The sequence below is a fragment of the Gopherus evgoodei genome, unplaced genomic scaffold, assembly GCF_007399415.2.
Source record: "Gopherus evgoodei ecotype Sinaloan lineage unplaced genomic scaffold, rGopEvg1_v1.p scaffold_31_arrow_ctg1, whole genome shotgun sequence".
Taxonomy (NCBI): domain Eukaryota; kingdom Metazoa; phylum Chordata; order Testudines; family Testudinidae; genus Gopherus; species Gopherus evgoodei.
In genome coordinates this window covers 6005867-6033419 of record NW_022059983.1, presented here as the reverse complement: position 1 = coordinate 6033419, position 27553 = coordinate 6005867, and the positions used below count along the sequence as shown (strand labels likewise).

General features: G+C 51.0%; 2 protein-coding genes and 1 pseudogene across 6 annotated transcripts; 1 reads left to right on the top strand and 2 right to left on the bottom strand.

Annotated features, from left to right (window-relative positions):
* Positions 1 to 4067: 4067 nt before the first annotated feature.
* LOC115640609 lies at positions 4068 to 19533 on the bottom strand. 4 transcript variants are annotated; one of them, XM_030543495.1, is made up of 4 exons: positions 19427 to 19533; positions 12346 to 13572; positions 9330 to 10553; positions 4068 to 5828 (listed from the first exon to the last, which is right to left on the bottom strand). In XM_030543495.1, exons 2-4 carry the CDS (start codon positions 13566 to 13568, stop codon positions 4484 to 4486), a joined length of 3792 nt encoding a protein of 1263 aa, XP_030399355.1. In that variant the 5' UTR covers positions 13569 to 13572; positions 19427 to 19533; the 3' UTR covers positions 4068 to 4483. The 4 variants fall into 4 exon arrangements, with proteins under 4 accessions (XP_030399355.1, XP_030399358.1, XP_030399356.1 ...); XM_030543498.1 differs by having other exon boundaries at positions 12346 to 13568; XM_030543496.1 differs by having other exon boundaries at positions 19474 to 19510.
* Positions 15905 to 19494, bottom strand: LOC115640611 (annotated as a pseudogene).
* A 4508-nt stretch (positions 19534 to 24041) lies between the features above and the next one.
* On the top strand, positions 24042 to 26603 carry LOC115640596 (interferon-inducible GTPase 5-like). 2 transcript variants are annotated; one of them, XM_030543477.1, is made up of 2 exons: positions 24042 to 24148; positions 24977 to 26603. In XM_030543477.1, exon 2 carries the CDS (start codon positions 24993 to 24995, stop codon positions 26229 to 26231), a length of 1239 nt encoding a protein of 412 aa, XP_030399337.1. In that variant the 5' UTR covers positions 24042 to 24148; positions 24977 to 24992; the 3' UTR covers positions 26232 to 26603. The 2 variants fall into 2 exon arrangements, with proteins under 2 accessions (XP_030399337.1, XP_030399338.1); XM_030543478.1 differs by having other exon boundaries at positions 24134 to 24195.
* The last annotated feature ends 950 nt before the right edge of the window (positions 26604 to 27553 follow it).

Genomic DNA, 27553 nt, shown 5'->3' with positions numbered 1-27553 from the left:
GAATGGTGGGTGGACCAGGTACACCCCAACTGCAGCACATACACAAAAGGCTTGAAGCAACAACGTAATTGGTGGGTTTGGGGACATACACAGAATCGTCGCTGGAAAAGGGGTTTGTGGGCAGCAGGAAACGCAGGGTTGGGTGTATGAAATCTGGGAGACCGTTACATAACTGATAAGCCAGAATGTAAAATTGCAGCAGCAAATCAATGAGCTACTGGCCCAGCAACAGTCTGCAATCACAATGGGATGGAAAAGGACAGCAAAAGTGAACCTGTGGCTAATTCAGTGGACATTAAACCTCGTGACATGGGTGGGGGGTGACCTCAGAAGGCTGACTTGGGAGAGGGACGTGCGCTTGGGGATACAAAACCCTCAACTCTGGGGTTAGCGCCTTGTAATAGTTACTGTGATGCCTTGGAATGGGATAGCTCTGAAGGTGGGTCCCCATGAGCCCTATAGGAATAATGAGAAAGGGAGGCGCTCGCTGGGACCCACTGGGAGAGAGCTGGGGAGGATGGAATGGTGTAAAATGGGCAATAATCCAGTTAAGTAATTGTTTGTCCAGAGAAAATATCTGAATGTGTTCGTCCGCAATGGCCATGGAGGGCAGAATTAAAGGCCTGTTGCAAATGGGGGCCATTAGCGGTGATATATACGGGGTCTGGGATATTTACTGGGAATGTACACAACATTTGGGGCCACAATTGCACCAGAATCTGGCACAGTTACACACAGGTACGTACTGCCGTTGGGACTATGGTGCACAAATGGATCTGTGGAACACGTTGCTGAGGACAATCGAACCAGCACCTATTACCCAATCCCATCCCAAGTAGTCAAATGGCGCAGACAGCACTGAATTTCATTGTGGATAGTCAATGAACGCACAACATGGACCAGAGTACACAAAGATTACAGGAGGAACTCACCTCAACAGCCAAGAGTTGGACACAGTTACAATACACACGTCAGGATGGCACTGACCGAATTTTAACGCTATCGAAGGAGGAGAAGCAGTGTTCTTGGAGGTGGCCAGGATGTTGGCCCATACTGCAGTGGCCAGGATTCTCGGTGTTGCTGTGGATTATGATGGCGGCTGGTGTATTGTTCTGTATACTTGTGTTACGTTACAAATGGAACAATCAACCCTCTAAAGAACGGCCACTAATTATAACCTATACGTAAGGTAGTAAGCCCCCCCCCAGTGCACTAGACAGCCCAGACCCAACCTTCTCAGGCCCACTACAATGGGAAGTCCGGAGCATTAACTGGAATAGGTGTGGTACACCCGTACCAGACAAGGTGTCGGGCATTGTACTGCACAAGGGGCAGTGCGACAGATGGCGCATCGGCACATTTCACCTCGATGCCTGGCCCTATCAGGAAATGTGTCGCCCCATGTCCTGTGCTTTCCCAGGGATACCTGGGCAGAAGGATCCCAACAGAAAAGAAAGGGGGTGGAGTGTTAGGATATAAATATTCAGGCCTGCCTGTAGAGGTCTATACTTAAGAACTTAGGTGTATTTTTATCACGTAGCTAGTTACAGGGGTATAAAACAAAGAATCAAAACCACAGTCTGCCTGTGTCTGGGCCTTCTCTCACTGTGACAGTCTGAGGCCTGGTTCTTAGGCTAAGGCCTTTGGCTAAGCAGTGGGGGCAGCCATACGCTGGGAAGTGAACGGTCACATCCTCACATCCCAACCCCCCCCCACACTGAAATAAGAGGGTTTGGGACTGTGCCAAGGCTGATTCCCCACTTTGAGCGCAGGAAGTGGGGCCCACAAGGACTCTAAAAATTAACACTGGCCACTCTAGGCTCGTTTTCAACTCCCAGGGTTACAGCTTTTCTCTGTCCTTGGATTGGTTAATGCTGCCACCACCCAAGAGCAGAACCCCTTGGAGAGCCCAGGAAGGGGCACTTGGGAATTCCTCCCTGAGGGGTACCCTCAAGCCCTTTCACCCCCTCCCCTCCGGGGAAGAGCAGAGAGAGAAAAAACAAAGGAAATCAGCTGTTGCCACCAGCTAATTAAACAACATGCACAAACCTCTTAGACCCAAAAATCCAATTCTGTTCCTTAAAAAGGTAAATGTTATTAATTAAAAAAAAAAAAAGAAAGAAAATACATCTGAGAACTCAGGCTATTGCTAGGTTTAAAAAAAAAAAACAACTATAAGGATTAAGCACCAAGAATAGCTTTCTTCAGGTTCAGCTTAAAGGTTATAAGCAAAACAAAAGCACCTGGGGGTAGCACAGAGGAATCCTTAAGCCATTAAGAAATAAAAGGGATAAACCCAATCGCGCCTTCCCAGACATTCCCTGATCTACTTACAAATCTGAGGTTACAAATGAGCAGTTTCTAGGTATGATACTGATGATTTTTCATACCTGGCCCAAGCTTCCTACAGCAGAGCTCTGCCCTGTCCACCTCTCCCCAGAGAACAACAGCAGACAGACAAAAGGGGGGAGTCTTTTTTCAATTTTAAAAAGTTCGAGCCTTCCCATTGGCTCTTTTGGCCAGGTCCTCACTCCCTTCCTTTTACCTATGTGTAGTAGTGAGACTTTTTAACCCTTTACAGGTAGAGCAATTAAAGAACAGCTACTAAGAGGGATTTTATAGCTACTGGCTGGCTGGGTGTCCACAAAAGGGAGCTACCTCCCCCCCCTTCATTTATCACAGGCTGTTAGGAAGATGATCCTGTCCCGACAGTGCCCATCACCACCAGATAAAGAAACAGATCTTAACATGGTTGAAGAAAACTTAGGGCAAGTCTCCACTAGCAACATTAAAAGTTCTGCCGTGGCTTGTGTAGTCATGATACCAGGACTGGGAGAGAGCTCTCCCAGAACTGTAAAAAACCCACCCCCTGTAGCTCCCAGCGCTGGGGCCCTGTCTACACTGGCACGTTACAGCACTGAAGCTTGCTGTGCTCAGGGTGGTGTTTTTTCACCCCCCGAGCAACAAAGTTGTAACGTGGCAGCGTAGACAAGGCCTTAGTTTGATAGCATCCCGTCTGGCAAGAAATCACTTCTCAGTGGCTGTGGTTGTGAAACTCTCATTTCTGTCTGTTTTATCTTCATGGCCCCCACTTTTCTAATGTTAATCTGCCTGGTTCTCTAATCATTTCTGTCTGCTGTATAATTAACTTTGCTAGATGTAAGTTAATTAGGGTAATGGGATATAATAGGTTAGAGAATTATGTTACAGGATGTTAGGATTGGTTAGTTAAATTTCAGTAAAATGATCGGTTAAGGTGTAGCTGAGAATATTACTGGGGTCAAACAGGAAGTGGGGGGAAGGGAAATTGGAATCACGCTTGCTGGACATTAACTCCCATGAACATCGCATTGTCTGCACTATGAACTGCTGGTCGTTTGCTGCCTGCTGTCTGCGTGATAGGAACCAGAGAAGTGGGAGGGTGAAGGAAAAGCCCTCTAACCTATTGCTCTATAGTCACAGTTGGTTCTGGCCAGTGGAAGGACAACGGGCTGCGGGGAAAGGACCCCGGTGACCTGACCAGCCAGTTCCAGCCAGAAGGGAACAAAGGAGGAGAGGCTGGAAGAAGAGGAGACCCAGGAGGCCTGTTTACCTGGGACAAAAGACAAAGGACAGAGATGGGACTTGGGGGATGGTGGTATTGAATGCCCAGCTGGAAGGAGGGGTTTTCTGGGCTAGGAGGAGAGAGCAGCCAGAGCCAGCTGGAGGCAGGACAGATCTAGATGTGCTGGGCTGAGGGAGGCCAGGCCTGTGGCCCTGAGAGTTCCCTGTGCTGTTCAGATGCTCAATAAACCATCCTGTGTTACGCTGGCTGAGAGTTGCTCCGGGCTAGAGGGCAGGGGGTCATTATTCCCTCTGGATTTGGAGGCCCTGGGGTCCAGAGCGAGTGGACTCCCTGAGGGGCCCACAGCAGAACCAGGCACACTAAGGCTGAAAGAGGTGTGGTTCCAGGAGGTGCTGGAGTCCAGGGATTAACCCCTGAGAGTGGACCCCAGAGCAGGGCTGTCACACTGAAGGGGGGTCCCCCCAGGGACTGTACAGAGCCTAGAGAGCACGAGTCCTCTGCGTCTGTGACACACAAGAATACAACTTTAGTCAAACAAACTGAAGAGCTTCTAGTTTGTTTCTGAACTGCTGTGCACAGCTTTACTGGGTTCTCAACCCAGCTTCCAGGGCACATCCTAAATTCCTGCATTCGTAATTATGTGGGAGCGTCTCTAAATTATAATCTTCAATAAACATATCTCTACAACCCCGACCCAGATCAGGGCCCCTTTGCACCAGAGAGAGACACAGTTTCTGCTTCCAATGAGCTTACAGTCTAAGTAGACAAAGGATTATTCTCTCCATGTTATAGGCAGGGGAAACTAAGGCACAGAGATGACTAGATGTGATGAAGGTCACACAGGCATGCTGTGGTGGAGGCAGGTCTCCTGAGTCACACTCCAACACTCTGACTGCAAGAACATCCTCCCTGGTGCCACTAAATGGACTTTTTCTCGGCCACCTCCAGAGCCTGGGTGAGCACCCGATGGGCATCCTCAGCAACGCCATCCAGAAAGTAATGCAGGGCATAGTCTATGACTAGGAACGAGATCTCTGCAGCTAGGAGGGTTCCGTACACTGGTAGGAGGCTTATGTACTTTTTAATTTTTATCATGGTTTCACCCATCTCTTTGTCCCCTTGCTCCCAGGCAAGATCAGTAGGCTTAGACGATTTGACGAAGCCGTGGAGATATCGACTGTAAGTGTACCTCATTGCACTACCTGAAACCTGGCCCAGCAGCTTCAAAGCATCTTCTCTTGATATTTCCTTGGCCAATGGGGTCTTGATCACATCCTTCAACTGAGACACGGGTTTCCTGACCTGTTTGGAGAGTCTATCGAGGGATTCTTCATCCAAACCGAAGACTTTGCAGTACTCGGTCATGGATTCCACCAGGATGTCAACATCACATGAGACAGAGAGGTGGGGGATAGGAACAGCCGCAATAGCGCACGACTTCAGGGCTCGTTTCCAGATCTGGTTCTTCAGGGCTTCTTTTTTCTTATCCAGGATTGGCCTTGAGATATTGGGAAGTGCCAAGAGGAAAACATGTCTCTTGTGAGAGTCCAGTTCATTGGCTAGAGTTTCCTGCAGTTGAGGAGAATCGTACTGGTCGAATTCCCACCTGGAAGTGAGGAAAACCTGCGGGGAATTTACCCCTTCACTCCTCAGCTTCTCCACACAGTTGTCTCGGATTTTCTGCAAGGTGGTCTCCTGGTTGTAGTTTCTTTTTCTACTGTCGTTTCTCAAGTCCTCGTCCACTTTGGAGCGCACAAAGTAGAACTTCTTCCCCATCTTCTGGATCTCCTGGGCCAAGTCTGCGTTACAGGATCTGAAGCGCTTCGAAGTGACAATGATGAAGAAGTCATAGCGGGCAAAGCTGACCTGCTGAAAATAGGTGTCAGGCCGGAAACTTGGAGTCCCGATCCCAGGAAGGTCCCACATCTTCACATTGGGGAGCGTGGGATGCAGATAAGCGATTGGCTCTGTTGTTATTTCTATGATGCCAACCTCGGCCGCTCCTTTGTCATCGTCGGCTAAGCCCAGCATGGCGTTGATGAAGGACGATTTCCCAGATCCCGACTCCCCAGTGACGGCGATGTTGAGGTTGGTGTTTTTTGACAGCTCCAGGGCCTCCTGTGCTTTTTGAGCTGCTTCTGAAAGGTTCCCTGTTTCAATGGCAGCCTTTAGCTCTTCAACATCCTTCTCGGACATACCAGGGACTTTAACATCCAGATCTTGAAATAGGCTCCATGATGTCTCTTCTGCAGCCGCCATCTCCCTGGGGGTGGAGGGAAGAGAAGAGAAATGTGCTAGTTATGCTCATCTGTCACCCCATCAGCTGTGGCCTAGTTGTTAGGGCACTGAACAAGGACTGTCAACCTTACACATTTTCCTTGTTATTTACTTTAAAGAAATGACTCCAACTGAGATTAGCACCCTGTCAGTGCAGGGGTGCCTCTCAGAATAAGAGCCCCCACTCTGCCAGGGGCTGCACAGAACCAGCCCAAGATTGGGGCTCCCATTCTGCCACATGCTGCAAAAACCCCAACTGAGGTCAGGATCCCCATGGTGACAGGCGCCACACAGACCCTGATGAGATTGGAGCCCTGTTGCACAGACACAAAGGGACAGCCCCAGCCTAAAAGAGTTTCCAGTGTAAATAGACAAAAAGAAGGATTTTTATCCCTATTTTATAGTCAGGGAAAACTGAGGCACAGTGGGTTTTTAAGTGATTTGCCCACGGTCATCCAGGGAGTCTGAGACAAAGCCAGGCATTAAACCCAAACATCCTGTCATCCTCGTGTACATCTTGATACATTTGTACTGCACCTGACACAATGGGTCCTTGATCTACAACTGGGGTGTCTATGTGCTTCTGTGATACAAATAAATAATCATAATAATGTGACAGTTGCTGGCAACCCCCCTTAACAACTAACAAGCAACTATTAAGGGAAAGTAGAAGCCTTACATACACAGTAACCTGAACTTTTGAACTGTTTTTTTTCCTCTGCCTCCAAACCGGTTTTTACTAACCAGATAGCAGAAGTACGGAGTCCGGCAATTACCAATTAAGTGTTAACACGGCAAGGGTTTTTGTTTGAATGTGTATAAAAGGTTTGTAAAATTTGTATAAAGAAAAGGTGTTTTGTACCAAGGTAGGGAACTCTCCTTTCTTCTGCAGTATAAAGCAACCTTTCCTTATCCCTGTCTGGCTGTCATTGGCTCTCAGCTAGGCGGACCCGACATTTCGGTAACAGTTTCTGGCACCCCAGATGGGACTCTCCTAGCTCGGACATCGGACTCTGGATGGCTGTGGCGAACTAGGAGTGGCGCCACCGGGGTGTTTAGCCTCTCTTCCTCACTTCACCATGGCCCCTGGGGTTAGTATTCCGATAAGGTGAGTCCTAATAGAATAAGAGCAGCAAAGAATCCTGTGGCACCTTATAGACTAACAGACGTTTTGGAGCATGAGCTTTCGTGGGTGAATACCCACTTCGTCAGATGCATCTGACAAAGTGGGTATTCACCCACGAAAGCTCATGCTCCAAAAACATCTGTTAGTCTATAAGGTGCCACAGGATTCTTTGCTGCTTTTACAGATCCAGACTAACACGGCTACCCCTCTGATAATAGAATAAGAAAACGCTATCTGGTTCTGGTTCCGTTTTGTTTTGGTTAACCAATTAACATTTTTTTGCTTTAATTCCTCAGGGTGAAAACCATAGCATGCAATAAAGCTCTAAGATAGAATTAAAATCCTTCTGTCCGTCCTCTGTAGTGGTCAATGTAATAAAAGTAAAAAATCCTGAATTAGACCGTAATTCCCTCTGCTCTCTGTTTAATTCTCTGTTTGAGTGTCAGAAAACAGATGGGTGGGTCTCAGAGAAAACCCTCTAAGAATAGACCTTTAAATTATATGCTAAGTAAAGGGCCCCTACCCGGTGTTCAAAAAGGGATGTCCAGGAAGCGTTTTTTACAACTCTGCACCCAGGATTGGCCAGCCCTGGGGACTGCATGGCCCGAGTATGGCTCTTTTGATATTCTGACTTATTTAACCCCTTTGCACCTGATATTAGAAAACCAGGCGCCGGGGCAAATGGACTATTGAACCCCTCTTGTCTCCTACAAAGGGCCTTTACTACAAAATTAACAGGCGTTCGCTATCAAAGGCAGTGGTTTCCCTCATTCCTCCCATTAGGCCCCATAAATAAAACATGTGTATTATATAAATATTTACTCTGGCATTCTGTTGCCTCACCCATCCCTTAAAAGAATGTCTAAATGCCCACAACCCATAAAAATGATTTCCAGTTTCACAGCTAACTTATTTAATGTTACTTATTGTGGGAGCATCCTAAATGCTACCCATGCCCTAAAACACTTAAATGTATCCCATTGAAAATGTCAGAACTGCATAATGGGTAACTCCAAGCACTGAGATGTACGAGTGGGCTGGTGCCATCGAGTCGCGGGTAATACCCTTACCCTCTACTTAAAGGCCCCCGGCTTGTATTTTATCTGTGGCTATAGTGCCTACAAAGCTCTCCCTCCAGATTGGCAAGGTCGGTGTGGTGTGGCCCGGGTGCTATCGAATGTCCAATAAACAATACGTTAAATTCCAGTCAAATCCTCAACCTGGAAAGCTACTCTCACAAGCTCTTCACCCCCTCCATAAAAACTCGAGCAAAGCGTGCCAAAAATCCCTTACTAGTCAGACAAACAAAGTTTCATTCCTTTGTTCGTGCGCTCATTCCAGGGTTGGGGGTAGCTAAACTAAAAAAAAGCAGTAGTAAATATTTCTGCAAAACTCAAAAAAACAGCTAATGCATCAATAAACACTTTCCAAAAGTTGCAACGGAAAATTGACGGGGTGGCAGAAGTAGCTTTGCAAAATAAGGGTGTACTAAATGCCATAAATGCTAAATTGGGGGGGCTTGTGCTCATCTAAAAAAAATGTTGTTTTTATGTTAATCACTCTGACTTAATTAAAAAAATTTAAAAGCTATTAAAAATGCTGCTGTTGTCTTTCATGCTGTATCTCTTAATCACACCTTTAGTTTTAAAAACCTCCTCCCAGGCCTTGGGTCACGGTTTACAGGGCTCTTGCAAACAATTGTTAAATACATTCTTTTCCTTCTTTTCTTCCTATGTATTATTTGGGTAATAATACAATGTGCAAAATGTCTTTGCAATGCTATGACTAAAAGCTCTGCTGCCCATAAAAAAACCCAGTATCTATCCCTCCAGCTTGATCGCAAATTGCGTAACGGGCTGACAATTTGGGCTTGTCATGCCCGAAGGGGGGACTGTGACAGTTGCTGGCAACCCCCGCTTAACAACTAACAAGCAACCATTAAGGGAAAGCAGAAGCCTTAGGTACACAGTAACCTGAACTTTTGAACTGTTTTTTTTCCTCTGCCTTGAGGCAGAGGAAACTGGCTCCAAACCGGTTTTCACTAACTAGATAGCAGAAGTACGGGGTCTGACAACCACCAATCAAGTATTAACATGGCAAGGGTCTTTGTTTGAATGTGTATAAAAGGTTTGTAAAATTTATATAAAGAAAAGGGTTTTTGTACCAAGGTACAAAACTCTCCTTTCTTCTGCAGAATAAAGCAACCTTTCCTTATCCCTGTCTGGCTGTCATTGGCTCTCAGCTAGGCAGACCCGACATTTCGGTAATAATAATTTACTCCAGAGTGTGAGAGACTTTGGCACACGATCTCCAGTTCCCGTGAGAGTCCCTGCTAGGGACTATTGAACATCTTAGACTTACACTATCTCTTCTTTGTCCAATGCCTTCGTCAGAACAGTTTGGGCATCTTCAGCGATGTCATCTAGAAAGCGCCGCAGGACAGTGTAGGTGACCCAAAAAGACAACTCTGCCTCGATAGATGTACCAACCAATGGTAACCCACTGAGGATACGTTTTGTTCTTGTCATGTAATCAGCTTTAGCCTTGGCCAGCAGATTCAACGTAATATCCTTTGATATTTCTTCAGTTAGAGGGGACCTTACCACGGCTCTCAAGTCTGCGATGGGCTTCCCAGTCATCTTGGCAAGGTAAACCAGGGAGTTGTCATCCAAGTCAAAAGCCTTGCGGTAACTTGCCATGCAGCCCATCAACCAGGGAATGTCACAAACGACAGGGAGACCTGGGATAGGAATGGCAGAGATGGTGCAGGACACCAGGGCTTGTTTCCAGACCTCTCCCTGCAGGGCTTTCTTCTTCCTTTCCAGGATAGGTCTGGAAATGTTGGGCAGAGAAAGAAGGAAAACATGTCTCTTGAACAAGTCGAGGTCATCTGCCAGAGTTTCCTGTAGTTGTGTAGAATCATACTTGCCAAACTCCCATCTGGAGACAAGGAAAACCTGTGGGGAGCTCATCCCTTCTCCCTGAAACCATGTCACACAATCATCTCTGATTTTTTGCAATATCCTCCCCTCACTGAAGCTTTTCTTCCTTTTTTCATTTTGCAAGTCTACATCCACTTTGGAGCGCACAAAGAAGAACTTCTTCTCCACCCTGTGGATCTCCTGGGCCAGGTCAACATGTGTAGATTTGAACCGCTCTGAAGCGATGATAATGAAGAAATCATAGCAGGCAAAATTGACCTGCTGGAGGTAGCTGTCAGGCCGGAAACTTGGCGTCCCAATTCCTGGAAGTTCCCACATGGTAATGTTTGGATGTTTAGGATGAGGATAAGGAGTTGGCTCCATTGTTGTTTTCGCCACATCAACCTTGGCTGCATCTTTGTCATCATCATCCAGACCCAGCATGGCATTGATGAAGGATGATTTCCCACATCCTGACTCTCCCGTGATGGCGATATTGAGCTTAGTGTTTTTTGATTGCTCCAGTTTGGAAACTACTTCAGAAAGGCTCCCCATTTGAATTGCGGCCTTTAGCTGTTTAAATTCCTCCTCTGACATACTAGGGAGTTTAATGTCCAGATCTAGAAATATACCAGATGAAGCTTCTCCAGTAGCATCCAGCTCCCTGAGGAAAGAGAAGAGAAAGATTGTAGTCATTGTCACGTTGTACCAGGCCATCTGTGGCCCAGTGTGTCACACTGAGATTTAGAAGATGTTGGTTCTATTCCTCTTTCTATCCTTTGTCTATTTAGATTTTCAGGTCAAGAGTTAACTCTTCCTGTACAGCACCTAGCACAATGAGACCTTGATCTACGTTTGTCCCACTGTAATATACATAATTAATAAATATGGTTAGAAAATTTGAGGGGTCTGCAAAAAAATTCAATTTTCCATACACACACACAAAAAATCATGAGCCAAATATTTTGATTAGGAAATAGCGCTGTGATGCCTCATGAGAGTGGCAGTTCAGGTGCCTCATGCCCCCATTCACCACTATAGACCAGGTTCACTGGTCGGACTACATTTCCCATGATGCACTTCACTTCCCCCTCTTGGAGGCAGAAAGAAGCAGAACACCACAGGAACTTCTCACCAGAGTGCATCCTAAAGGATGTAGTCCAGCTGGGGATCCCCACCCATAGAGGAGAATGGGGACTTGAGGGTGATGAACTACAACTCCCATGAGGCATTGCAAAACAAAATATTTTGGTTTTCTGCAATTATGGATTTTTAACCAAAAAAAATCTGACTCTTTTAACAGAAAATCAAAAACAGAATGATGAAATATTTTCGTCCACTCTAATAATTAATAATACACTACATCAGTAGAAATGTGAGAAGCTGTGAATGGGGATGGATCACTTGATGGTTGCCTGTTCTGTTCATTCCCTCTAGGGCAGCTGGTATTGGCCACTGTTGGAAGACAGGCTATTGGGCTGGATGGACCTTTGTTTTGACCCTTTATGACTGTTCTTATGTTCTTAGAGAGGAGTTTCAGCCCTCATCGCACCCATAAGCCCACAGAGCTGGTGAGATAACACAGGCTGGAGCATGCTGGGACACAGGCAGCACCTTTGTCCTCATCTCAAACCTTGCTAGGGTCTTTTTGTTACCATTGGCCAGATTAACTTCTGATGTAAAATTCCACCAAACTGGTATTTTACAGAATAAAATAATTATTAATAATGCTTATGATATCTGAGAACCCCAATGACTCCAGTGGACCTACGGCCTATTGACCCCAGCTGGGATATGGCCTCATTGACTCCAGTGGAGCTACAGCCCACTGACCCCAGCTGGGGGTCTGACCCCATTGACTCCAGTGGAGCTACGGCCTATTGACCCCAGCTAGGATCTGGCCCGTTGACTCCGGTGGAGATTCTGACCCATAGATTTTCCCCACCATTTGACTGGGGTCCTGTGAGCTCCAGGCCAGGGTATTAACCACAAGACCAGTCTTCCTCTTGGCCTGTCTTGCTTTTGTACATTTTCTTACATGTCTGTATCGTGCCTAGCACAATGGTTTACTGATATACAACTGGCATCTCTACATGTTACTGTAATCATAATAACTATAACAGTAATAGTCCCTCGCTCTTCTAGGGCAGTTTTCATCCGCAGGTCTCAAAGCGCTCTGCAAAGGAGGTCAGTATCATTATCCTGCTTCTGCAGACTGAGAAACTGAGACAGGGAGAAGGGAAGTGACTTCTCCAAGATCAGCAAGCAGTCCAGCAGTAGAGCTGGGAACAGACTCCACGCCTCCTGATTTCCTGTCCAGTGCTCCATCTGCCAGTAATACAAGTGATTAATCATAATAACTTTCTCCAGAGGTGAGAGATTCTGGTTCCTGGTCTCCAGCTCCCTTGAGAGTATCTGCCTGGGGACTACTGAACTTCTGAAACTGCTGCACTCACTTTTTCTCTTCCACTTCCAATGCCTTGATCAGGACCCTTTGGGCATCTTCAGCCACGTTATCCAGAAAGTGCTGTAGGACGGTGCACGTGACCGAAAAAGCCATCTGTGCCTCCACCAAACGACCAATCAATGGTATCACACTGAGGATATGCCTGGTTCTTGTCATGCAATCAGCTCTGGCCTTGGCCAGCAGATTCAAAGTAAAACGACTAGATATTTCTTTGCCTATGGGAGACCTTATCACAGCTCTCAAGTCCACGACAGGCTTCCCAACCCGCTGAGCAAGGTTAACCAGGGAGTCATCATCCAAGCCAAAGCTCTTGCAGTAACTTGCCATGCATCCCATCAACTGGGGAACATCACAAGCAATGGAGAGACCTGGGATAAGACTGGCGGAGATGGTGCGGGCTTGTACCCTGACCTGTCCCTGCAGGACTTTCATCTTCCTGTCAAAGATGGGTCTGAAAATGCTGGATAGGCCAAGAAGGAAGACATGTCTCTTGTGAGCATCGAGTTCATCTGCCAGGGCTTCTTGCAGTCGGGGACCATCATATTTGTCGAATTCCGATCTGGAGATGAGGAAAACCTGTGGAGAGCTCACCCCTTGTCTCTGCAGGGACTCGATGCAATTACTTCGGATTCTCTGCAGGACATCCTCCTGGCTGAAGTTCCTTTTCCTTCTCTCGTTACACAAGTCCACGTCCACCTTGGAATACACATAGTAGAACTTTTTCCCCATCCTCTGGATCTCCCAAACCAGGTCAGCGTGCATGGATGTGAACCTGTGTGAAACAAGGATGATGAAGAAATCATAGTGGGCAAAGTTGACCTGCTGGAGGTAGAGGTCAGGCCGGAATCTTGAAATCCCGATTCCCGGTAGGTCCCACATCCTCACATTGGGGAGTTTAGGATAAGAATATGCAAATGGCTCCATTGTCGTTTCCATGATGCCAACCATGGCTGCATCTTGATCATCATCTTCCAAACCCCGGATGGCATTGATGAAGGATGATTTCCCAGCGCCTGCCTCCCCCATGATGGCAATGTCGAGCCTGGCATTTTTCAATAGCTCCAGGGATTCCTGAACTTTGGAAGCTGCTGCTGAAAGATTTCCTCTGTCGATGGCATCCTGTAGCTCTTCAAGATCCTCCTTGGACATAGTGGGGAGCTTAAAATCCAACTCCTGTGATCCACCAGCCATAGCACCTTTTGGTAACTCCATCTTTCTGCGGAAAAGGAAAAATACATCAGCCAATATTAACAGAAAGGGGAAATGGGAGCAGTAGATGACAGAAATGAGAGTTGTGAAGGTTCTTCAAATGTTTCTGCCTCTTTGTAAGGCTGGTAAGACATCAGTAGATAGCAAACCAGAGCTTACAGATAACATGTATCAAGAGTTACCTTTACTCATCAGCACTTCAGATAAACAGGAGAGAGCAGAGGTAGAAAAAGAGACGACTCAGAGCTCTGTGGTGGAGATCTCTGCTTGTGAAGAAATGGAGGTTTTGCATTAAAGGTGGGAGAAAATTTTTCAGCAAGTTTTCATTGCCATGTTTTCTCCATTGAAACAGAAATATCTGTTTTCAAATATTTTTCAAGCTTTTGTCAAAACAAATAAACAAACAAAAAACACTGAAAAAAGTCAGATTTTGATGAAAACCCTGAACATTTTTACGCAAAATTTTGACCAAAACCAAAACCAAACACAAAACCCACCCACACACAGTTTCATGGAGGGAAAAAACCTTACATTCCCCAAACAGTTCTTGCTTTTCTTATTGTAGATTCATAGACCTGAAAGCCAGAAGGAACCATTGGAGCATCAGCCTGACCACCCGTATAACACTGGCCAGATATATTCACCAAATTACTTCTATATTGAGCCCAGAGTTGAGCTAGAGTGTATCTTTTAGCAAGATGCTCTATTTTGATTTAAAGACTTCCTGTCCTTTCCTCTCCCTGATATAGTAATGTCAGTTTTCCCACAGGAAATTTGGAAATGAAAATGTTTGTGTTGACTTAAAATTCCGGTTAGTACTCAAATAAATGGTGATTCAAAACAAAAATGCTCTGTGTGAATTGGTTCCAAACTTCCAACATTTTCCAACCAAAACATTTTGAATACTTTGCATTCAAAATTTCTCATGGGGGAAAAAATTAGTTTTCTAAGCAGTTCTACTAATGAGATACATTCATATCCTTGCAAATAAGCATATTCATTAGTGACCAGCCTAGTTTACAGAGATACACGGATTCTTAATTCCAATGTAATAAGTGTTTATTCAACTATAAAACCATTTCTACATGAGACTTGATGACAGAACAAAGAAAACACAGAGAACTGATGTTTTCAAGCGCTAGCTATGAGACAGAGATGTGTACCAGGCTAGCATTGTTTATCTGAACATCCCACCCTGTTAGCAAATATTGATCCTACTGGGAAAGGAATATGAGGATTTTGCTGAGTCACTAGATAGGAAACTCATCTGGGTTTAAGGGAGGTTGGAGTGGGTCTCTGAGGAGAGGAGGAGATCCAAGCTGATCTTTATGTTGTTTTACTGCTGTTCCCTTGGTGAATAAAGCTGATCCCAGGAACACAAGTGGGTTTGGGCTTTGCATGTTGTGTCAACTGTTGTTTATGCAGCACAAGCCTCTTTGCGATCCTTTATATATCGCAGTCCCAGGAACATGCAGTGGAGCTGGGTGGATTTTTCAGTTGAATAGTACATTTGCTGAAAAACACTGTTCCAGAGTGACCAAAACTAATTCCAACATTCAGGACATTTCATGGAGGTTAAGTCCATCAATGGCTATTAGCCAGGCTGGGTAAGGAATGGTGTCCCTAGCCTCTGTTTGTCAGAGGGTGGAGATGGATGTCAGGAGAGCGATCACTTGATCATTACCTGTTAGGTTCACTCCCTCTGGGGCACCTGGCATTGGCCACTGTCGGTAGTCAGGATACTGGGCTGGATGGACCTTTGGTCTGACCCAGTATGGCCGTTCTTATGTTCTTACGACAAATAATGTTGGCTGATTAAAACTGAAAAAAAAATTCAGTTTGTTTTGACATTTGCAGAATGAAATGCTTCGACTCTTTGGTTTCAAATGGTGCTTCATCTTGAAATGTAGCTAGATTTGCTTAACTGAAAAAAAGGGTGGCGCAGAGAGATATAATAACCACCCAGAAACAAAACCAAACAAAAAAAAATCAGCTAGGGACAAACAAAATGTTTTGTTCAACTCAAAATGATTTTTTTTATTTTAAATATTTTTTATTTTGTCAAGAAAAAAATGTCAGTTTTCATTCTAAATGAGCCAATTTTTTTTTTAAAAAAGATTGTTTTGGTTCAGTCCCTGAACTGAAAAAATCAGCTCTTCACTCAACCCTAATGTGCACCATTTGAACATAAGGCAGCCATGCAGGGCTGGCACTTCCATTTAGCTGACCTAGGCGGTTGCCTAGGGCACCAGGATTTGGGAGGGTGGTATTTTGCCGCTCTTGGCAGCAATTCGGTGGCGGGAGGTCCTTCCGCGCTCCAGGTCTTCGGCGGCAATTCTGCAGCTAGTCCTTCACTCGCTTTGGGACCCGAAGTGCCCCAAAGACTGGGAACGCGGAAGGACCCCCCCGCCACAGCATTGCCGCCAATCGGGAACGCGAAAGGACCCCCGCCTAGGGCGCCAAAAACCCTGGCACCACTCCTGCGGCCATGCCAGGGGAGAGGCTAATAATCAGTGCAGTGCAAATCAGATAAGAAGCCATACAAATCAATAACTCAAACAGCTTGGAATGGAAGCGGCATGTTTATATCTGCTGCTTAGCAATCCATATACATAGTTCTAGAGTAGATAGTGTGTCTCACAAACACAGATGAGATAATCCTCACGACAGCCCTCTGAGCTCAGATACTTTTAACTTTATTGTTTCTTGGCCTAGGGAATGAGGTGTCAGACTCAGCTCGATGGCATCTCTGTTTCTCGATCTTGACACTTTCCCATCTTACTCCAGAGCTTTCTTGCGAACCCTTTGTGCATCCTCAGCCACCTTCTCCAGGAAGTTTGACAGAATGGAGTAGGACGTGGCAAAGGACAACCCGGCTGCACCCAGGGTGCTAATCACTGGGACGAGGTCAAAGCGTCGTTCAACTGAGCTGGTAAGGCCGCACCCAACCTGGACAATCTTCTTCATTAATACATCTCGGGTGAGAACTTCCCCTTGTGGTGAGATGATAACAGCCTTGAGCTCTGCGACAGGCTTCCCAGCCCGCCTGGCCAGCTTAGCTAAGGAGTCATCGTCAAGGCTGAATTGTTTGTAAAAGGTGATCATGGATACCAACAGGAGGCCAACATCACAGGCGAGAGAGACACTTCCCATGGGAAGGACATTGATAAAAGCCGACACCAGGGATATTTTCCATAAGTGCCCACGCAGAGCAGATTTCTTCTTCTCTATGATTTCCGGAGAGAAGTTGGGTAGGCTGAGCAGGAACGCAAGTCTCTGTAGATGGGGGAGGTCCTTCTCCAGAGTCTCCTCCAGCAAGGGAAAATCATACTGACCTAAGTCCCAGTTGGAGAGAAGAAAGATCTGGGGGTTGATGGCTCCCTGGTCTCGCAGGCATTTCCTGGCATTTTCCCTGATCCTCTGGAGAACATTCTCTTCGACATAGGCTTGAGGATGAGCCCTTCTTGCATTGGCCAAGTCTTCATCCACTTTGCAGCGCACAAAATAGAACTTTTTCTCCATCCTCTGGATCTCCCGGGCCAGGTCGGCGTGGCTGGATCGGAACCGCTCCGAAGCAACAATGACAAAAAAGTCATAGCGGCTGAAATTCACCTTTTGGAGGTATCTCTCTGGTCCAAAATCCATCGCCCCAATCCCCGGCAGGTCCCACAGGATCACGTTCGGGTAGCTTGGATGGGGATAAGCTGTCGGCTCTGTTGTTGTGTCTATCACCCCAGTCTGAGCCGCACCTTGATCTTCAGAACCCAAACCGCGGAGGGCATTGATGAAGGAGGATTTTCCAGAGCCCGTCTCCCCCGTGACAGCAATGTTGAGCTTGGTATTTTCCAGAGATTCCACATCCTCCTGAGCTTTGGAGGCTGCCTCTCCTTGGCCTCCATCCTTGAAAAGCTCCATGAATTTCTCATACACCTGTAGCGCTGCATTGAAAAACCCCTTGGGGTCTGACTCAATGTCAATGCCCTTCGTCAGAGCTGAGAGAGACTCCATCTGCCGCAGAGAAGGAAATGGATATCGCCTTTAGTCTGAGTTGGTTTATAAACAGGTGACTTAAAACCGTCAGTTCAAGTAGGAACTCAAGGCTGGCTTAAGGCCTAGGTATTGTAAATGTAAATTCCTGCGTCTGTCAGCTGATTGCCAAAGAATCTCAGCTTTCAGTTACTAAAAGAGAGAGAGAGCAATTTCCTAACCCTAGTGACTGGTGAGAAAAACTCAAAAATGTGATTACATTTAGGTACATTTGAGCTAATGCAGGGCTGCTGCCTGTATCTGCAGAGAGCCTGAACCCATCACTTTGGGGGGGTAGCTGTTCTGTGCACCTGAATGGGGTGTGAACTCCCTCCTCACCCCACCCCAGCAGGGGACTCTGTGTGAGGCAGAAGAGGAGAAGCAAAGCAGGCCGGCCTCTGCCTTCACCACCCCAGGAGAGACATCTGAGCTGATGGGGGTAAGTTCTAGGGGATCCCACAGCTCATACCAATGCCTCTGTGCCTGAGGGAAAAGTGAATGGGGATCCCATGCCACTGCAAATCCAAGTGTGTGCGTGCGTGCGTGTGTGTGCGTGTGGATGGGGAGGTTGGAAGGGCTACTGTCCGTACAGGGCCAGTGCAAGGATATTTCGTGCCCTAGGTAAAACTTCCACCTTGCGCCTTCCCCCCGCGCCCCCGCTCTGAGGTGCCCCCCTCATGGTAGCTCCCTCTCTCCGCCCTGAGGCACCCCCCTGGCAGCAGCTCCCCCCCTCCACCCTCCGCCCTGAGGCTCCACCCCTGCCCCAGCTCACCCCTGCTCCACACATGCACCCCGAGCACGCCGTCGCTGCTTCACTTATCCCACCTCCCAGGCTTGTGGTGCCTAAGCTGATTGGCGCTGCAAGCCTGGGAGGCGGGAGAAGTGAAGCAGCCATGGCGTGCTCGGGGAGGAGGCGGGGCAGGGGTGAGCTGGGGTGGGGAGTTCCCCTATGTGCCGCTCCCCCACCCCTTACTTGCTGCAGGCGGCCCTCCCTGCGCTCCCCTGCCTCAGCTCCCTCCGCCTAAATGCTGGCGGAGAGCTGGGCAGCCGAAGATCCGGCCGCCGCGGTCGCTGCCGAAGAAAATGCTGCCCCCCAAATCCTAGCACCCTAGGGTCACCTAAATGGTTGCACCGGCCCTGTGTCCCTAATTATCATAGCTGATCAGTTCCGCATTGCAGTATCCTAAGCCCCAGTCAGAACTGGGGCCCTGTCACACGGGCCGCAGCCCAGACATACCCCACCCTGGTGAGCTCATGGGTTAGTCAACCCTCTCTGCTCCTTCCCCTGCCCTCAGGGCCGGTGCTTCCATTTAGGCAACCTAGGGCGCCAGGATTTGGAGGGGCAGCATTTTGCCGCTCTCTGCGGTAATTTGGCGGCGGGGGAGTCCTTCCGTGCTCTGGGTCTTCGGCGGCAATTCTGCGGCGGGTCCTTCACTTGCTCCGGGACCTGCCGCTGAAGTGCCCTGGAGACCGGGAGCAAGGAAGGACCCCCCCGCCGCAGAATTGCCGCCGACTGGGAGAGCAGTAGGACCCCCGCCTAGGGCGCCAAAAACCCTGGTGCTGCTCCTGCCTGCCCCATATGGATCACGCTTCCCCTGGGACCAGGGAACCCACCAGCCTTTTGCTAATCTCCCTCCCCCACCCCCGGCTAAGGAGTAGAGCCCTGGGAAAGTGCCCAGTGAAACCTAGCCCAGGGCCAGCCCCTACCAGGCCTCAGGAGCTCTGTGAGCTCGCAAACGTACCCAGCTGTTAATGCAACCACATCCAGTGATTGGCAGCAGCTCTGGGAGCTGAGAGAGGGCGATTTAACCCCCTATCTGGGGTTAAACTCTTACCGGTCGCTCCAGTGAGCAGGACGTTCCCCATGAAGCACAAGACTCACCCTGATGCAGGGCTCTGGCTGCTTCCCTCTGCAGTCAAATGGAAAGCAAAAGCTTCAGAGAAAAGCAGCCCTGGGAAAATTCAAGCCGCACCCTTTCCTGGAAATCAGCTGCAGCCAGCTCTGAGTGCCTGCATATACCAGAGAGCAGGACTGGACAGACAGACAGACACAGGGACTGGAGGGTGGAACCCCCAAAATGTCAAATTGCCTTAGCAAAGAAAGCAAACACTGCGTTTGGAACAGAGGCTCGGTTAATTCACTGTCAGTCAAGCAGCCAAAGTTAGTTGTGGTGCAAAACTGCTCATTAAAGCACTACTCAGGGGCTGTCGTTTGACTGGGTTTCATTCTATGCCCCCCACTTCACCCTGAACGCACCCACACCCACACCCAAACTCTGTCCAGACACCTGAAATAGCAAAACAGGGGAAATGATGGATAGAGAAATGGAAGAAAAGAGAGAGTGATGGGTGCGTATGGAGGATAGATAGATAGATAGATAGATAGATAGATAGATAGATAGATAGAGCGGGTGTTTGGGGATAGATAGGTTGATAGGGAGGTGTATGGGGGTACATAGAATGAGTGCATGAGTGCGTGGGTACGGACAGAGGCAATGCTCTGTCTCGCAGAGTCTCACGTGTGTCTAAAACACTCCCAGACTTTCCCCACTTGTTAGGGGAGCTGTTATCTGGGACTATGACCCAGCTGGTTCCTGGCAGCTCAGGCACGGGCAGTCCTGGGAGGGGCATCCAAGGCTGGGCTTTCCCCAAATGGTCTGGATGTTGGACGCCTCCATCTCTGAGAATTTAACCCATAGTTCACTGGGCTAGTTTGTGGCAGAGCTGAGAAGCGGCAGCTCCCACGGACCTCAGTAGGCTCCACACACCCATAAACCTGCAGCCGGGCACAGGCATGCAAACATCTGGGACATTTCAGGCTGAAGGGCTCCGTGGGGGGTGCTATCCCCTGGGCAGTCAGAGCTGGCCCCGAAACCCCAGTGTGGCGCTGTGCTGCAGGGAGTGAGGTGGCTCCATCGCTGTCCAGGGCCCGCCCAGGCGTGTGCCCTGCCCAGGAGCAGATCCCCAGGGGCTGCGAGACCTGTGGCTCCCGGCCCGGGCCCAGCTCTGGCCCCAGGTCTCTCTGGCACCTGGTGCCTGGGGCTCGGGGCTGGGTCCAGCCAGAGAAAGTCCCCTCGGCTGGGCACAGAGTCAGTCCCTGGTGCAGGCCCAGCTGGGGAAGGGCCCACTGCACAGCCCCGGGTTCCCAGCTCCCCTTCGAGGCTACAGAGTCCCACTCGGGTGTCTCTGTTTGTTGTTTTTCCTCCTTCCTTCCTTCCTGCCAGTAGTCCCCCCTCCAGGCCCCCCGCTGCTGCCTCCGGCTCCTTTGGCACCGACCTGAGCCGGGGCTCCTGGCGGACGCTATCGCAGCAGCAGCAGTAGACGGGGGCCCCTGAGCCCTTTTAAATCGGCCAGGCCCCTGGGTAATTACCCCCTTTGCCCCTCCTCCCCCCATCAGCGGGCCTGGCCAGATGGGGCATGAAGGTACGGATGGCTAAGTAAGGTGACCACATAACCGTGTTTAGCTCACTGGGTCGTCTTCAGCCCATGCACTGTGCTTTTCAGGGACGGTGGGTGAACATCCTCCCTGCAAAAAGACAAAAAGTGGGGGAATGTCGTAGGAAGAGAGCCTGAGACCAAAGCCCGTGTATGAGAGGCCTGGTCTGAGGCCCGAGGCCTTGGCTAAAGTAGTGAAAACTTTGTTGATATAAAGCAAAGTTAAGCTGGGAGCAAGAGGCAGGCCGCGCTCACAGGAGCTGGCAAGCACTGGGCTAACCCCGCAGAAACACACATGCTTAAGTAAAGCTGGCATAAGAATAGAGATGCAAGCACATTCCAGAAAGGTGGTACCCAGGGCTGCCCGGTGGGGGGGGGGGGGGGGCAAGTGGGGCAATTTGCCCCAGTTCCTAGGCCCCACAGGGGCCCCCCCGAAAATATAGTATTCTGTAGTATTGCAACTTTTTTTTATGGAAGGACCCCCCAAATTTGCTTTTCCCCAGGCCCCCTGAATCCTCTGGGCAGCCCTGGTGGTACCCGAACACCTCGATACCAAACACATCCCCCAAAGAGAACCGGAATACACTGACCCAGCGGAAAGATAAGGGCAGGATGACAGGGCGATGGATAGAGATGTTTTGATTGAACCAACGGGTACAAGGTAACGGGTGGCACCCAAATACATCCGAAGGTGGCACCCAAATATGTCAGGAGTGATGCGCAACTTGTTGTATTGGTGAATAAAGACACAGAGGGAGAGTCTTTGGCTGGCTTAGGAGATAATGGAAAGTCCCGTCCTTAACTGAGCTAGTCCATTGCCCTGGGCATACCTGTGTTAGGGTACCTGCGACCACTGAGCCAGGGCCTTGGCACCGTGCTTCGCTGACAATAAACCTGGCCGAGTGCCTTCGCTACGAACCGAGTCTGGGCAGTTCTCTCGAGGGCTGCTGAGCCGGCTGCCTGCGCCAAACTGGGGGATCTGAACCAGAGCGGGACGGGGACCCCATGCAGGGAGAACACACACACGCAGCCGAACATCTGATGACAGCGAGGATAGCGTATGAGGGGCAGTCATGCTGGAGGGACCACACAGCACGTGGCCAGGAAAAATTCCCTGCTGTCGCCAATTTCCTCCTGCCATAGCCACATGGCGTCGAGGTGCTTCCCCTTTGCCTCTGGGCTCTCCGACGGCCTTGGCCCCCTTCTCTGGCCTCACGCCGCCCGGCCAGCGGCTGGTCAGGGAGACCGAGCTCTCCCACTACACCGGAACCTGCCACCAGTGCCACCAGCCGCTCCAGCCTGCCGTTTCCTGGGCTCGTCCAACCCGGCCTCGCTCACGCTTGGCTAGGGTGACTAGAGGGCAAGTGTGAAAAATCAGGACAGGGGGTGGAGGGTAATAGATGCCTATGTAAGAAAAAGCCCCCATACTTGGGACTGTCCCTACAAAATCGGGACATCTGGTCACCCTACGCTTGGCCCTTCTAAGCCTCTTCAGCTCTTTATACTCACCTGCCTGTCCAGCCCCTGGCTCTGCCGGGGCAGCCTGCAGCCATCTCAGGCCCACACTAAGCTGTTCGGGGCCTGCGTGGGGCACACACCCCACCACGCTGCGACATGCGATATAATGAACATAAGGGAACACGCAAGACAGCCAACACTGCACACAGGCTAGATTCAGGCGCCACATAATTCAATTTGTTTATATACAATTTTGCTGGATAATATCGCTCTGGATTTTTAAGGTTTTTTTTTTAATCATTTACATGTTCACAGTTGTGCCAAATTATTTGTCTGACACATTTTCCTCTCCCTATTTTTATCTATTTTAAATATTTGCAGTAGCAGGAAATTCGGGGGGAAGGGAGCAGGGCCGCCCAGAGGGCAGAGGCAAATGGGGCAATTTGCCCCAGGCCCCAGGCTCTGCAGGGGCCCCCACGAGAATATAACATTCTAGAGTTTTGCAACTTTTTTTTTATGGAAGGGGCCCCCAAAATTGCTTTCCTCTGGGCGGCCCTGGAGGGGAGAGGCAATAATCCTTGCAAGACGAGTGATACAGTTTATACTGGAGGCTCCCACGGGACAGAGAATGCAGCCTGCGAGCGTAGGTGGGGTTTCTGGGTTATAAACGCTGTCGCCATGTGAATCCCACCGTGCCCAGTGACTGTGAATGAACAGTAAAAGCAGCAAAGAATCCTGTGGCACCTTATAGACTAACAGTAAGGTGCCACAGGATTCTTTGCTGCTTTTACAGATCCAGACTAACACGGCTACCCTCTGATACTTGAATGAACAGTGCCGCACCTCGCGGTGTTGAGCACCAGTGGGTGCACGAGGGGTCCCACGCGTGCACGGCTGGACTGTTTTTTTCTGAGCAAGCCCCAGGCTGGATTGTTAAGGGATCAGGGCCCAGCGGGGAGAGGATGAAATCTGCTGTGTGTAGGTTGACCAGACAGCAAGTGTGAAAAATCAGGACGAGGGTGGGGGGGTAATAGAAGCCAATAAAGCCCCCAAAATTGGGACTGTCCCTATAAAGTCGGGACATCTGGTCACCGTAGCTGTGTGCAGCAAACAGAGCTGGGCTTGGCCTTGCCGGAGGAGGAGAGGAGCCGTGTGGGTCCCTGCCGGGGGTGAGCCCTGCTCCGCGGGTGAGGTGCCCAGTGGCACAAGGTTAAACACTCCAACAGCTGGTAAGTGAGCGGTGGGCTGGGCTCAGACAGGGCAGGGGGCGGAGGTTGTGGGGATTTGCTGTGGGAGGGGCACAGGGGAGTTAATTCCTTCCAGCAGGGGTGGATGTGCACAATCACACACACACACACACACAGCAGGGCTCCTTCCTTCCAGCAGGGGGCAGCAGCGACACACACACACACACACACACACACACACACACACACACACACACACACACAGCAGGGCTCCTTCCTTCCAGCAGGGGGCAGCAGCGACACACACACACACACACACACACACACACACACACAGCAGGGCTCCTTCCTTCCAGCAGGGGGCAGCAGCGACACACACACACAAACACACACACACACAGAGGAAACGAAAGTGAAAGCCTCCAGCCGGCGGGTCGCGCCGCGTGGGACAAGGGCGGATCTGGCCCCACTCGGGAGGTGACCACGCGGACGGGGGGGCAGAGACAGATGGGGCGGCCGGGAAGGTGCGGGAGGGGGCGGGAAGGAGCCGGAGCCGGGGGGGACAGCCGGAGGGAGGGGGAAGGAAATGGGGCTGGGGGGAGAGTGAAGGGAAGTGGGGGGGATGCAGGGGGAGAGCCGCGGGTGTGGACTCGGGGGGCAGAGGGTGAAGAATGGGGGGGGGCAGGGGGTAAAGGGGTCGGAATGGGGAGCAGAGGGAGGGGGAGCCAGGGCTGGAATCGGGGGCAGAGGAAGTGGAAGCGGGGGGGCAGAGGGGGAGCCGGGGGGCAGACAGAGATGGGGACAGACTGAATCAGAGCAGGGCGGGGACCCCCCCTCCCATCCCTCCTTCCACCACCCCAAATGGGGTGGCCAGAGCGACCGACCCAGAATGGCTGGGGGGGGGAGTGGAAACTGGGGAACCTTCCCCCCCTTTCTGCCTGAACCCCCAGGGATGGGGGCCACGTTCAGGAGACATGTGGTGACGATGTGGGTGGGGGCAGGTGAAGACCGCAGCCCAGCAGTGCCCTGGCCTGTGCTCCTGGCTTTTGCCAACCCCCCAGGGGAAGGAGGGATCCCATTCCCTGCCCCCACCCCCAAGCCAGCCAGTCCCCTGCCCTGGGCTAAAACGGGGTCGGCCGCCCCTAGAGGAAATGCCCCCATGCCCCATTCCCTGCCCCCCTGCGCCAGCCAGTCCCCGAGCTGGGGCTGGATGGGAGCCGGCGTTCCCGGGGGGGGGGGGGAAGGCCCCATGTCCTGTTTCCCTACATTAACCCCCACTTTTGCATCTCTCTGCCCCCCCCACAGCGCTCTCCCAAGCCCCATGGCTGATCAGGCCCCCCCAGAGAGTGACCGGCGTCCTGCCGACTTCAGGGAAGAGTATGACATCATCACCGATGAAGACATCGCGGAGATCAGAGACGCCCTGGAAGGGGGCCGGCTGGACGAAGCCGCTTCCAAGATCCTGGAGAGCCTGGAGGACTTGGAGAAGACCCAGCTGCACATCGCTGTGACGGGGGAGTCTGGCTCCGGCAAATCCTCCTTCGTCAACGCCGTCCGCGGCCTGCGAGACGATGACGAGGGAGCGGCCGCCACGGGGGTGGTGGAGACCACCCCGGAGCCGACGCCGTATCCCCATCCCACGCACCCCAACGTGACGCTGTGGGACCTACCGGGCATTGGCACTCCAGCCTTCCAGTCCCACACCTACCTGGAGCAGGTGGGCTTCCCTCGCTATGATTTCTTCATCCTCCTCGCCTCCGAGCGCTTTCGAGCCAGCCACGGCCAGCTGGCCCGGGAGATCCAGAAGATGGGCAAGCGCTTCTACTTCGTGCGCTCCAAGGTGGACGCTGACCTGTATGCGGCCAGAAAAAGGCGACCGGCGAGCTACAGCGAGCAGGGGGTCCTGACGCAGATCCGGGACGACTGCTGCCGGCAGTTGCTGGCCGAAGGGGTGCCTTCCCCCACTGTCTTCCTCCTCTCCAGCTGGGATCTGGGCAGCTACGACTTCCTGGCGCTGGAGGAGACCTTGCAGAAGGAGCTGCCTGCTCACAAGAGATGCGCGTTCCTCCTGGCCTTGCCCAACCTTTCGCTGAGCATCCTGCAGAGGAAGAAGGAAGCCATGCAGAGGCAGATCTGGAAACTGGCCATCATCTCCTGCGGCGTGGCTGCTGTCCCCATCCCGGGGCTCTCGGTGGCCTGCGACGTGACCATCCTGGTCAAAACTCTCTCCGAGTACCGCCAGACCTTTGGCTTGGACGACGAGTCGCTCTGCAAGCTGGCCGAGAAGGTGGGGAAACCCGTGGAGGACATCAAGGAGGCCATTAGGTCACCTCTGGCCAGGGAGATCTCCAGGGACCTGGTGCTGAAGTTGCTGACCAAAGCCGGAGGGGGAGCGCTGATGTTCATAGAGTACCTGGCCAGCACGGTGCCGTTGTTTGGGTCCATGGCGGCCGGGGGGATCTCCTTCGGAACCACCTATTACATGCTCCACAGCTTCCTCGAGGAAGTCGCCAGGGACGCCCACAATGTCCTCATCAAGGCCTTTGAGACGGATGTTTGAGAGAGGGACCATGGAGCCCCGGTCCACCGGCCATGGCAGAAATCCCCACGCAGGAGAGATTTCGGAGCTGGATCCTCAGCGGGAGTAAATCGGTGTTGGGCTGATGGACACCGGCTGGGGAGTCAGCTGGTATCAGAGCAGCATGTGACCCCCATGGAGGGGGAAAGCAAACCAGGGGGTCATGGGAGGCCATGAGCTGTGGTGCTATTTTGGGGTCCTGCAGGGGGCTCCTTGCGGCTCCTCGTGGAGGATTGTGGGAGCTCAGCGCCCCTGGTCTGGGATCAGCCTCGCTTTGGTGCAATCAGTGTACGGTTCAGCAAAACGGGATTGTTTTGCAGGTGGTTGATTAAAAAACAAAAACTTTAAATTAAAAACTTAGTTTGTGATGGTGGGGTAGAAAATGGGATCCAGGATTCAGGTTCTGTCCCTGGCTCTGTGAGGGGAGTGGGGTCTAGTGGTTACAGCGGGCGGGGGGGTGGGGGGGAGGGGGGGAGAAGAAGCCAGGACTCCTGGGTTCCATCCCTGGCTCTGGGAGGGAAATGGGGTCTAGTGGTTACATTTGGGGAGGCCGGGGCGGGGAGAAGCCAGGACTCCAGTAGTTAGAGGAGGGCTGTGGGAAGCCAGGACTCCTGGGTTCTGTCCCTGGCTTTGAGAGGGGAGTGGGGTTTAGTGGTTGCAGGCAGGGGAGGGGAGAAGCCAGGACTCCGGGGTTCCACCCCTGGCTTTGGGAGGGGAGTGGGGTCTAGTGGTTACAGTTGGGGCACGCCGGGGAGGGGAGGAGCCAGGACTCCAGTGGTTAGAGAAGAGAAGGAGGTGGGAAGCCAGGACCCCTGGGTTCTGTCCCTGGCTTTGAGAGGGGAGTGGGGTTTAGTGGTTGCAGGCAGGGGAGGGGAGAAGCCAGGACTCCGGGGTTCCATCCCTGGCTCTGGGAGGGGAGTGGGGTCTAGTGGTTACAGTTGGGGCACGCCAGGGAAGGGAGGAGCCAGGACTCCAGTGGTTAGAGAAGAGAAGGAGGTGGGAAGCCAGGACCCCTGGGTTCTATCCCTGGCTTTGAGAGGGGAGTGGAGTTTAGTGGTTGCAGGCAGGGGAGGGGAGAAGCCAGGACTCCGGGGTTTCATCCCTGGCTCTGGGAGGGAACACAGTACTGACTTCACAATCTTTCCACAAAGGCCTAACCTGAGCCCCCACTCAACACACTACCAGCGTAGACGCGCCCGTTGCTCTGACACGTCGCAGGTGCCCGACACCGGGCAGACGGGCCCGTTGCTCTGCTTTGCAGGTGCGATACCAGGTGGATGGGCCAGTTGGTCAGATCTGGGGGT